Source organism: Neofelis nebulosa, chromosome 11 (genome assembly GCF_028018385.1).
Source record: "Neofelis nebulosa isolate mNeoNeb1 chromosome 11, mNeoNeb1.pri, whole genome shotgun sequence".
Classification (NCBI taxonomy): Eukaryota; Metazoa; Chordata; class Mammalia; order Carnivora; family Felidae; genus Neofelis; species Neofelis nebulosa.
Window position 1 is genome coordinate 4074211 of NC_080792.1, and position 12135 is coordinate 4086345.

At 55.7% G+C, this 12135-nt stretch overlaps 1 protein-coding gene across 1 annotated transcript in view; it reads right to left on the bottom strand.

Annotated features, from left to right (window-relative positions):
* Nucleotides 1–5876: 5876 nt before the first annotated feature.
* The window catches only part of ZNF407 (zinc finger protein 407), a 456703-nt gene continuing 450444 nt past the window's right edge, over nucleotides 5877–12135 (bottom strand). The window contains exon 9 of the mRNA XM_058691802.1: nucleotides 5877–8365. Coding sequence (XP_058547785.1) covers nucleotides 7047–8365 — 1319 coding nt within the window. The 3' untranslated portion in view covers nucleotides 5877–7046. The remainder of the gene's footprint in view (nucleotides 8366–12135) is intronic.

A 12135-nucleotide genomic window follows, 5' to 3' on the forward strand; every position in this document is an offset into this window, starting at 1 on the left:
GGGGCTGAGTGACGTTCGTCCTTCGTTCCCTCACTCATTGCTGGCTTGCGCTCGCCTCTCAGGTGGACCCCCTTCCCCCTTCCTTGCTCCATCTTCTGGAAGATGGTCCCTGTCCTCACACACACACTGAGCGAGCTGGTGTCACTCTGGGACGGGAACACACCGCTGGCCCCTCACCGCGCCCTGACGTGCAGCTTCCTTGCTCCCTGGACTGACGGACGTACTTTCACTTTCCACCACCCGCGGGCCTGAAATGAAAGCCAATGGGGGACAGCGTGTGGTCTGCAAAGGCCTCATGTCTTCCCAGGGGCTCGCCGTGTGACAGGACCAGAAAGTGGGTCCCAGGCACTGGAGGGAGTCTGGCAGCATCCCCGGCCTCCACCCACCAGAAGCCAGGAACAGCCCCGCACACCTGGTCACGGCAGCACCCGTACTGGAACCGGACGGAGCCTTCCCCCATGAGGATTATGCTGTGGGACCGCTGGAGTCCCTCATAACGAGGACGTCTGTGCGCTGCCCCACCCAGATGCGTCAGCGGCCGTGAACACAACAGACCCTCCTCTTTCCGCCATGACTGGAAATTCCACCCCTGGGGGTTCCTGGACACCTGCGGTTGCTTCCAAGGGATCCCCTGGCTTCTCTCCCCAACACTTGCTCCATTGAGACGCATGGTTTGATCTAAGACACCATCGACGAATCTGGATTTCAGAGGCATTGAGGTATGACCGACCGTGTGCATTTGGAATCGGTTAAACACGGTATTATTTCCCTCCTTTCAGTGCTTCTCTCGAGCCCAGCTTCACCTCAGGATGCGTCAGGGATGCGGCTACACGTAAAAAGGAGCTCAAGGTCTGCGGTCGGCTGGCATCTGCCACTCGTTCGGCCTCCTTACATCAGTTTCTGCCGGGTCACAGAGCTCTGTCCAGAAAGGGTCATGATCGTCCAAGACCAACAAGAACACTGGGGTTTCTTTTCACAGAATGTCAAGGAGGGAATGGGCAGAAATAAACAGAACTGATCCGGGGACCCTAGGGCTAGAAAGAAATCAGGAATAAGCAAACAGAATTCTAATTTCAATAGAACGGGAGACATTTAGTCTGGTGCCACACACGTGGGCTATTTGTTATGTTTCCTTTAGTTCATGGCAATTTTGAGTGAAGAGGAAATTCCCTGTCATTTATTCCTGTTGATAAAAGCCTGAAAGTCACCTTAACGTGTATGACAAGACTGTGTGTGAACCTGATTCAGTGTCTGTCACGGGATTTGGTCTCAGGACCCTTCTTGTCAAGAAATACTCTGGCAAAAGGTGGAAATAAGCAGAGAAATGTGTATTGAACCAGTTCAACCAGGAAGAATTATGTTTGAGATGCATTCAGTGGTGATTCAATTCCTGCCAAAGATTTTTGTTGAGAAATTATGACTAAAAGGACAGAAAGGAAGGAGAGCAAGGAAGTAAGAAAAAGCCGATGAAGAATTGAGAATCCATGAGTTTACCCATTCATTCAGAACGATTCGCGGAGAGCCTCCTCGGTTCCAGGCCTCGCCAAGAGCTGAGGGTCTTGTGAGGTGGGCTCACGGACTCCGCCCTGGAATCGAATCTCTATTTGCAACACGGAAATGAAGGATGAGTGGTCCACACTCTGTGGAGGGCAGAGGGTCAGGAAGGGCGGGTCTACAGCCCACAGTGGAGCACCTTCCACTTCCAACCTGTCCAGAAATCACGTAGGGGCGCAGGGGATGCACCCTGGGTGGTGGGGCCAGAGCCTTATTTATACACATGGGTGAGAAACCGTGGACCGTTGAGTCCTGCAGGGGGACTCACAGCGTGGGTATGCGTTATGGGTTGTGAGACCGTGTTCCGTGATGGGCCACGTATGGCAGCTTTGGGTCAAAACCTCCCCGTGCCCTGAAAGCCGGGACAAAGGTGGAGGTGTGGGTCAGGCTGGCACGCAGGTCTCCTTTCAGGTTCTGGCCCCGTTTCGGGACCAGGCAGCATGGCGCTGGAGATCTGCTGAGGTTTGGGGAACAGCGGCGTGTGCGGACAGAGGTCCTGCCGCTGAGGGACTGCCCCCTTCTCAACCAGTACCATGCTGGCCACTTCCCATGCCGAGGGGGACAAGGGTGCCGGCCGTGGCGGCTGGCAGCCCCAGGGGAGCCTGAACGAAGCTCGTCTCTAAACTGGAACCCAGTTTGGAAACTGAACCCGTACTGTGCATTGGTTTTTACCCCTCTGCTGAAGAAGTTGTCTGGCGAACGCGGACGACGGTGCTGACGGAGAGGACCGGTCCACAAGCTCCTGCTCGTCCCTGCTACGAGGCATCTTTCCGTGATGCTAGAAGCCAAGCCGAAATTAGGTCGTTGCAAAAGCATTTATTACAAGGTACTGAACGTGCGGGGCCGTGGAGTAAGTGGATGCTTCTTGGAGGGATTGACAATGGATCTATTGGATTCTGGTAACGGGCCTTGTGACTGTGTGCTCGCCCAGGTGATTGTGTCTCAGCCAGGCCTACACGGCCTCACACACTTCGCGTCCCTCCGAGAGAAGAGAAACCAGAATCCTGTCCTGGGCTGAGGGCCCGGAGTTTTGGAGAAACACGGTTCCCTGCCTCATGCTCTCTTCTCAAAGTTCAGATTCCTCGAGCAGTCTCTGCTTCACTCACGTTATCGGCCCAGAGTCGAAGACAGGCAGCCGGGACTCCGGCTTCTAACGGGCATGAGCTTTGTTCGCATAAGGCTGTCCTCACTTTGGCAAACACCGGCACCTCGGGGCCTGGTTCTGGAACCCTACCCGTGAGGCCGTCACCAAGGACCCCTCACCTGCGGAGGCCGCACGAGTCCCTCCTGTAAGACAGGGCTTTGTATGCCCAGTTCTAGTTTCCATCTTCTGGACACTGAAGTTTTGTCTTGTTTTCGGCCTGGGCGGGAAACGGACCCTGTGAGGGACAGCAGTCTGAGAGCGGGGGTTTGAGGGAGGCCAACCGCGGGCCGCGCTGGGCCGCCCCGCCCGCTCCTCCCAAATGTCCACAACACTCATTCCACGGGGTTACTTTCTATGGCGATAAAACATTATCCCACGATTGAAAGCCCGAGCTCCAATTATGGAAATTGCCAGGAGGACCATCGAAAGGAGAACATCGTGCTCTCGCCCTTCTGTGAAATGTCAGGCCCCTGTGTCAGTCTCCAACCTCGCAGGGGGACGCGTGGACACGACAGGCCGGGGCGCGGGCAGGGGGACCGGCCCCGGACACGGCGATGCGCCCGCGAGGGCGCACGCAGCTCCAGCGGCCCCCACTTGTGGCGCCGTGGGCCCCTCCCCCGGCCCGCTTCTCTGCCCTTTCTTTATCTCCAATTATAAAGCAGCACCAGGTTTTCTCGTCAGCCATTGCCATGTCTCCAAATGGCTTTTCAGTGTCAGGCCTATCAGGAAATTAACTCATCATGCAGTGACAGCTGCTAATTTTTTCCCCTTACATGTCAGATGGATCGCCTGCTGAAGCTAATAATGAATCACCAATCCCTGATTAGAAGGTGCTTCCGAAACGTATAACTGCCATCTGAGCTAACTTTTTTCTTCATGTGAAATGATATCACCCTAGAGGAGTAGAAGGAATTGTATTCTTCAACAAGATGGAACAGGAGGAGGCTGCCTAAGTGAGCCGTGTGCCCTTAAATTATGGGCTGATACTAAACAGCAGAAGGAGCGAAAACTCACGGCTCCTTTTGTAGTTTGCTAAACGGACCTTCCTTGTTTCCTAGTCGACTTTCTAGAACTGACTCTGGGGCCGGATCCCGAGCTGGGTCTTCAGTCCTTTCCTGTGGGGTGATTTTAGCTTTGTGGTCAGGGAAACAGAAGGCTGGACGGAACTAGGAACGTGAATACTGTCCATCGGCCGGAGGGTTTCCCAGCTGCCGTGCTCCTGGGCCGCGGGCCTCTGGGCTCTGAGAGGGAGCGCTGGGTCGGAGCAGCGGTGTTTGGCGTGAGCATGGCCGGGCCCGGGCCTCTGCGGGGTCCTGGTCACAATTTGTCAGGCTGAGCAAACATCCCCTGAGGCTCCCTTCTGTCCGTCTGCGAGGACTTCGCTCGGGTCCGTGTTTCTGGAAGGGGCCGACAGATGAGTGGAGCCACCAGCACCCGCACTCACACGGTCTTTGCACATTTGCTTGCTTCTTCAGAGCGAACCAAGCAGCAAAAAGGACACCCTTGGTACCTGCCGGGTGACACGGGTTTGTTGCTTGTGCGTTCTCGGGTGAGGGGGGGAGAGGTTTTGGAGCACGACCGTTCAGGGACGCCGGAAGCGTCCCACAGGGATGCCTGCTGGGGCCACCGTGTTTCATCAGTGACACTGGTGGCTAAAGCTTCCTTTGTGTGGAAACCACGTCCTCTGTAACTCTGCACCCAAAATGGCCACCTGCAGCCACAGGAGGTGGCGTCTAAGCTATTTCTGGATGTGGACTTGGGCAGGGTGGTCGGTGCCACTGCACGGCCCATGTCCTTGGGGCTCAATCATTTCACTGGCTGTAGCTGAATCCAAAGGCGGCTTTTCCGGATTCTAGTCTCCAAGTAAATATTTTGTTTGCTTTTTTTTTTTTTTTTTTTTTTTTAAGTTCTTTAAAGTTTTACCGTTTTCTCTAGTTAAAAACCCCAGTAAGGCTACACACTTGCCTGTACCTTCTTTACAGACAATCCCCATTGCAGTAAATGCGTCCCGGTCACAGTATCGACCGCACCTCATTATTCTGAGGCCCACACACACGTGTGTGTGTGTGTATTTCTTCAACTCCCTTACATTCCAATAGTTGTGTAACGAGAGAGGGAAGAGAGGTAACGCTAACACAGCCCTATAGGTAAGTACAGGAGACCATAGCTTAGTGGGTCCTTGGCAATCCTTCTGAGCCTCGAAACACCTTCTGTACAATTTCTTTATGCAAAGGCCTGCTCTTTTCATTGTGCGTACAACGTGATTGCTGGTTTCACGCTGCAGCCTACACCGGTTTTCTGAAGGATTAAATGCCACCTGAGACATATTTATCCTAAATAAATCACCGACGGTAAACTGCAGCATGTCCGTGTCAACACCCCGGACTGTGGCAGAAAGGTTAGCCATACAGGACGGAGCACACTCAGGAATTAGCATCTGAGCCGAGGACCGCGGGCTGTAGCTAACGGGGGGCATGATCGGGAAGAAATATTTCCGCCGGAAAACATCCCCCCTCCTCCTCCTTTTTTTTTTTTTTTTTTTTTTTTTTTTTAACATGTAGGAGAAGCTTGGAGAGCGGCATCACTTTATAAAGGTCACCTTCATCCTGATAACAAACGGGAGTTGATCCTGTCACCGTTGGCTGAAGACAAGTGTTGGAGACGTGAATTGCCACTTTTAGGAAACACGAGCAAGTCGTACTCAGCCAATTACGAATCTCAGTGTCAAACCTGAAACTGCACCTTTTAGTTTTGGGGGGGAGGGGGTGACTGTGTCAAGGGAGGTGGCCCCGCGGGGCCGCAAAGCAATGCGGACGAGGCCCGGAGAGGCTCAGCGGGGCGTGTGCCCGCCCTGTGCCCTCAGGAAGCGATTCTGAACGGTATGTCCACTCCAACTAAAAAGGTACTATCCTCTCTTCCTTTTCTCTCGTGTCTGTTCCTCACCATTTTTAGATACCAACCGTGATAGAATATGCCACTGTCACTAGAAGGTGCTTGGCCCACGTGCCCAACAGTCAGAACTGGCACCGGGCCGTAGGAGGTCCCCGACAGAAAGCAGTTCCCTCGTCGTGGGCAGAGCGGGGGGACAAGCCCTGGTGTGGGACAGAAGAAGAGGCCCTCGTCTGCTTGTACAGCTGCCCACAGGCCGGCTGCTGGAAATAAGAGACTGTCGTTATCTTTTAATGCTGTAATTTTATTTCAAAGGAAAAAAAAATAGAACAAAAACAACCTTTGCGTTCGGGGGAGGGGAACTGCTTTTACACTTTTGGAAAAGGAAGAAGAGAACTGGATCAAGAAGTGAGTTACTAGAACATAAAGCTGCATTCCGACAGCGGCAGGGAGCCCACGACTAAACACGGACGACGCCGGTCAGGCCCGGGGCTGCGGGAGCATGGCTTTCTAGTACTAATGTTTAACGTCAGCTCCTTCACACGGACAGAAGTCACAAATGAATCCTGCAAAAGTGGGATCAGTATGAACAGACATTTGTTATAAAAGCAAAATATTGGTATGAACAGTATTTTCCAGAGTACGCATTTCATATGTAGACTTTATTGTATGAAACGAAGTCAAAGTTAGAAGCGCGGGGTTGTCTAAACCAAGGTAGATTTTCGTCAAATAGAAACGTCAGGGCTGTTCTTCACCACCGGCTTAAGAAGGCTTCTTTCAAGCAGAGTGCAACCAGAGAGAGGGACAGCCCCACGATGTCTGGGGAGAGGACGCATGAGACGAACAGGTCTTCCTTTGGTCTGGGGACCCCGCGGTCCTAAGATTTCAGGGAAAGGAACAGGGGTGGCCTGCTGCAAGACGGTAATACCTGTAGCTGCAATTTTGAAGCAAATATATACTGACATGTTAAAACGGCGACATGCTGGACCGGAACAACAGGCATGTCTCAGGCCGCAGGAGACGCTGCTCGGACTTTTCCGCCTCGAGCCACAGTCCTTTGATAACTGAAACGGGAACACACTTGGTGGGGGTGGAAACATTAAAACACGTGGCTTCTCCTCAGCACGGAGCACAGAACGGAGGGAAGCGACCAGTCACAAAAGAGCCAGCAGGAGACAGGCTGGCCGGCCCGGGGGTCTGCCCCGCGGCACCCCGTCCCACCCGGGGCCTTCCCAGCGGTGGCGGCCCCCGCACCCCGTGCACGCTGCCCGCAGCCGGTGCCAAGCCGCCCGGACAGCGGGCGGGCGGCCCCGGGAGCACCGCGTCACCGTCCCGGAGGCCCCGTGAATGAAGTCCAGGGGACACTGTGCCGCGGGTGCCGGACCGCCCTCGTCTGCCCCGGGCCGGGAGCGGACGTCTGCACCCGGACCTCCCCAACCTGCCCCGGGCCGTGCGCGCCTCACGCTTCTTGGAGTTCGTTGCTCTCTCTTTGGCCCTGAATGACAGTCGCTGCCGGGGACCCATCTTGGGTGTAAATGACCATACTCGTCAGCTGCTGGGTTCCATTTGGGCCCAAGGCCTCGGCGCTGAGCGCGGCCCCGGCCTGCAGGATCCCCTGTGAGTCGGCCGCCTCGATCAGGGTGTGTGAGTACACGCCCGCCTCCTCCGGCACCCCGGGGGGCAGCTCCGTCACGATGTAGTGAGTGGCACCCTCGGGAAAGCCGCCCGACTCCTGGACCATGGCCTGGACCAGCTCTTCCGTCACGATGATCTGCGAGATCTCGCCGTCGGGCTCGGCCAGGTCCACGCGCGGGCCGTGCGCCTCGGCCTCCTGCATGATGATCTGGGAGCCCTCCCGGGCCAGCATGTGCACGGTGCCCTCCTCGTTCACGATGAGCTGGGTGACGCCCTCCTTCATGAGCTGGCCGGCCGTGGCCGAGTCGCACACGGCGAACTGGAGCACGCCCTGCACCACCTTCTTGAAGGCCACCTGCGCGCGCTCCTGCGAGGCGGTGAGGGCCGGGGGCCGCACGACCTGGGTCAGCACCTCCACAGGCTCCCCGGGGGCCGTGCCCTCCCGCACGTCCTGGAACATGTGGATCTCGGGGGCCTCGGGCTGGGCGGTGGCGGGGGGCGCCTCCTGACCTGGCAGCTGGACCAGCACGTCCTCGTGGCCCGACCTGCCTTTCTCATCGGGCCCGACCCGGCCTTCCGCCCCTCCCAGCTCGGTGACCGCACACAGCAGGGCGTCCAAGGCCGAGGCCGCGTCGGGCGGGGGGACTCCGGCCTCGGCGAGGTCTAAGATCTCCTGCTTGGTCACCTGCTGTATCACAGCGCCTTCTGGGCTGAGGGGCCCGTCCGCGCCGTGGCCGTCCAGCGAGCCCCCCACGACCACCACCTGGGTGGCCCCATCCGCCAACTGCTCGGGCAGGACCGGCCCGGGGGCCACAGCGCCCCCGTGGGCGCCACTCTGACCGGCCGCGATCACCTGCCCGTCTTCTGTGATGTGCACCACCCGGGCCACCTGGCCGGCCAGCGCCAGTGTCTGCAGCGTGGCCGCGGCGGTCTCCTCCACGGAGGCGTCGAGCGCGAACTCCCCGCCGTAGCCCTGGATGACGATCACCTGCTCGGCCGCCGCCCGCCTCGTGCTGTCCCTACGGGGCCGCTCCTTGATGGGGGACGCGGCCGCCAGCGCGGCCGCGGTGAACGGGCTGTCTGTCTCCACGAACGTGGCTCCTTGGCCCTTCAGACGGCATTCGTAGGACTTGGAAACAATGCCTATGGGAGACAGGGACCAGTTAGAGCCTCGAAACACGACTGTTAGGCTTACAAGTAAGACAACGGTTGTGCGGAAGCTTTAACCCCTCGGCAGAAACACCACGGTGAGCCAGGGGCCTCCGGGGCCGGCCGTGTGCACGGACTCTGACGGCTCGGCCACGGGTGTGCGACGGGAACAGGCATTTTTCTGTCCTCCTGGTTCGACTGGCCGAATACAACTCTCATCAGCCAGCGTTTGCTTTTCCTGTTCCCAGGGCAGGAGTGTGGCTACCACCACCCCCCTCGATTACTGTCACTTGGAACGAGACATTCAGTCACTGGTGGGCAGTGAAGGACAGTAAAGAGTGGCAGTGTACTCTGACCCAAAGGCAAGTCTTTTCGTAAGTTTACGAACAGACGTGAGGAGGGCCCGGGACGCAGGCATGGACACCCATCCCCCCAGCGTCAGCTCTGACGCAGGCCGACGCTGGACACGATGAAACATGACTGAAAACTGATCTCTTCCCATCCAAACAGGGAAAAGATCCGTGTTGTTATTATTGCCTCCTTCCCCCCTAGGTGATAACCAATCAATGAGGATTTCCAATGGCCACCACCGTTTTAAAGGATTTCATCTTACTGTCTTTATTGTAGGTAATTAAAAAATTGTTTTTGATGTTTTATTTTGAGAGAGACAGAGCGTGCGAGGAGAGGGACAGAGAGAGAGGGAGACACAGAATCGGAAGCAGGCTCCAGGCTCTGAGCTGTCAGCACAGAGCCCCAATGTGGGGCTTGAACTCATGAGATCATGACCTGAGCCCAAGTCGGACCGTCAACCGACTGAGCCACCCAGACGCCCCTGTGGGTCATTTTTAAAAAGAACGCTTTATCCTCACCAAAGGAAAGAAAATGATTACAAACTGTTATGATTATGTATTGCTAGCTAGCATCCCTCAAAAATAAGAGTTTTGTTTAACATGTTGGTGCACTTCCGTAAGAAAGCATTTCTTTCAACACAGAGTCCACTCTGAGCACAGACCCCAGACAAGGCCCGTCTATGGGAGGCACAGTATCTCAGGCACGATCCACAGAAGCCCTTCAACCACATTTACTGTGAGGACACACTGAGCTCACATGCAGACTGCAGGCGACAGTCCTGGATTTGGAACCCCATGCTAAGCTCCGAATGCAAACTCCTGGCCCATTCCATATACAGTGCCGCGACGTCTGGGTGGTCTATGCCCCCTGTTCGACAGTCAGAGGTCAGGGCAATTCATACCATTGCAACCCCTGTCACCTGACAGGCCGGAGGGAGGGCAAGGGTCTCCTGGTGGCACTTGATGGTGTGGGCAGGGAACCAACTGGAACGAAGCTCACCGTACCACGAGTTCGTGGGGTCAGTTTTCTGTCACCTTGTGTTTTCTGCCTCTGAGGATGTGCTCTATAGCGTGAATCTTAGAGCGATTATGGAATCACAGACTCTTGGGTCAGGGAAAGCCTCGTGGCGTCAAGCGGGACGATCTCCAGGAGCAGAACCTCCCTCTCACTCTCTCGGGTTACGTTACACCCTGACCAGGGGGTGCGGCCCGGGCTGGCCGTGCAGCCATGGGCGGACCAGGCCTGGCCAAGCTGTCACCAGCCAGGCGAAAGCCACGCCATCACATCCTAAAGGTCAACTGAACCTTCCCGGGGAGGGTCCAAAACACCGATGGTTCTAGCTAAATGCCCTAACCAAAGTGTATCAGCTGTCCCGTTTACCCTCTGAGGAAAGGGGAGAACACAGAGCAGGGAGCTTGCTCCTTACCCCGCCTCCGTGAGCAAGCACCTCCCAAGTGCCAACTGCCTGGTGCTCAGGGGCAGGTGCCCCGGGGCAGGTGCCCTGGGGTAGTGTTGGTCTCCACACTGGGGACTCCCAGCCCTCAGGGCTCTGAAGACTTTGCAGAGGTCATGTGAGCCTCTGCAGGGTTTAAGGGAATCAACCCAGCTGCCCCGCCCAGGGACGTGCCTGCTGCGATGTCCCTCCATCCTGCACACCCCCCCCCCCCCCCCCCCGCCCAACCCACCACTGCACCTCTGCTTTACACAAGGAAAGCACAACCCTGGGAAGGCTGCAGTCTGGGGGCAGGCATGAGAGCAGGTGAAACCGCACGGGTCCTAGAAGGAGGGCGCTGAGCCCTGGTGTGTACTTGACCTCATCTCGGTTTATCTTCCGAACTTCGAATCTCCCTAGAATCTCTCTCCAAAGACGTCGGGAGGCTTGGTCTGCGGCAGAAGGCAAGGACAGGGCACCCCACAGGGCCCCCTGCTCGCACTCACATGCCTGCAGGAGTCTACACCGGGGATACCACCAGCCTGCTGGGGGCGCCTTCCTCTGGGACCCCTGGTCTCCGGTGCACGTGCTCCCAATTTCTCCCTCCCTCCACCCCTCCACCTGGGGCTTGCTTGCCCTCATGACACCCTGAACTTGATGTGCTGGTTTCTGTCCACTCCCTAACTTCAAGATCCTTTCCAGTTTAACTTAGAGTTTGGGAAACTAAATTAAAACAAAAAGACATGAAGAAATATGGACACAAAAATAAAGAAGGCAGCCTTCAAACCAACCCCATGCCATTGCAGAAGAGGGCATACTGCCTCGGCGTCGAGAGCAGGAGAGACCCTGGCAGGTGGGAGACACGGAGGCTCCGGTGGCCTGGTGGCCCGGCGCCTGCGAAAGGAAGGAAGAGCCCCGGGCCTCCTCCTCCGGTCTGCGGCCGGACAGAAGCCCTCCTGGGTGCAGCATTACCCTCTGAATCCCTTGCAGCGCTGGTAATGACGCTATTCTGAACTACTTACGAAATTTATTTGAATCCAGAGGTGGGTGAAGCCACTTCCAGACCATTAAAGTAAACTACATGGGTAAATACTGCTGTCACGACGGCGTGTGATGGAGCCTGACACCTCCAACATCTTAACCTCCGCTCGGCGCGAGCCCAGCCACTCCATCAGTTCATAAATGCGAGTACAGGCCCATCTTTTGATTCAGCAATTTAATAACTTCGAGTGCTGTCAGTACTGCCTTGAAAAATAGCACCTATAAAATGTAACAGCCTCAATCAGATTGAAAAAGATTCACCCACTGAAGATTCTTCCATTTCGCCCATAATGAATTAATGTGGAGCTATGTAGAAGTTCAAGTGTCATTTAAACTAATGTGAATCTCTACTGTAACTTTAAATTCTAACTGGGCTATGACCAAGAATTTACTGGGCACATCAACTTCAATTTTTGAGCTCTTTCGAGTAAATATGAACCGTAAAGCTCACCAATGCAAATGGCCAAGTGGATATGGTATTTGGAAAACAGGAACTCTGTACAGGCTTATCCTTAACTGCTCAGTCACCGGTACAGGTCCAGAAGTGCACAAATCATTAACAGAGCACGGACGCCCAACATCATATTTGCGCTACGCTTCACGTCTTTCAAAGACAATGCTGGATTTCCGTGTGATAATTGTAGCTAATCAAACCATGCATCTGATGGAGCCTTTCTGGACCTGTCTGTGAGAGGACCACAAATCGCTCTGTGCAGAAGGGGCAAATGAAGTTAAAACGCAGCCTCCTGACTGCTTATGAAAAATCTCAACTGACGGGACACGCCTTGGGTGGCTCAGTCGGTTAAGCGTCCGACTTTGGCCTAGGTCACGATCTCGCCATTCCTGAGTTCGAGCCCCGCGTCGGGGACAGCTCAGAGCCCGGATCCTGTTTCAGATTCTGTGTCTCCCTCTCTTTCTGCCCCTCCCCCACCCACACTCT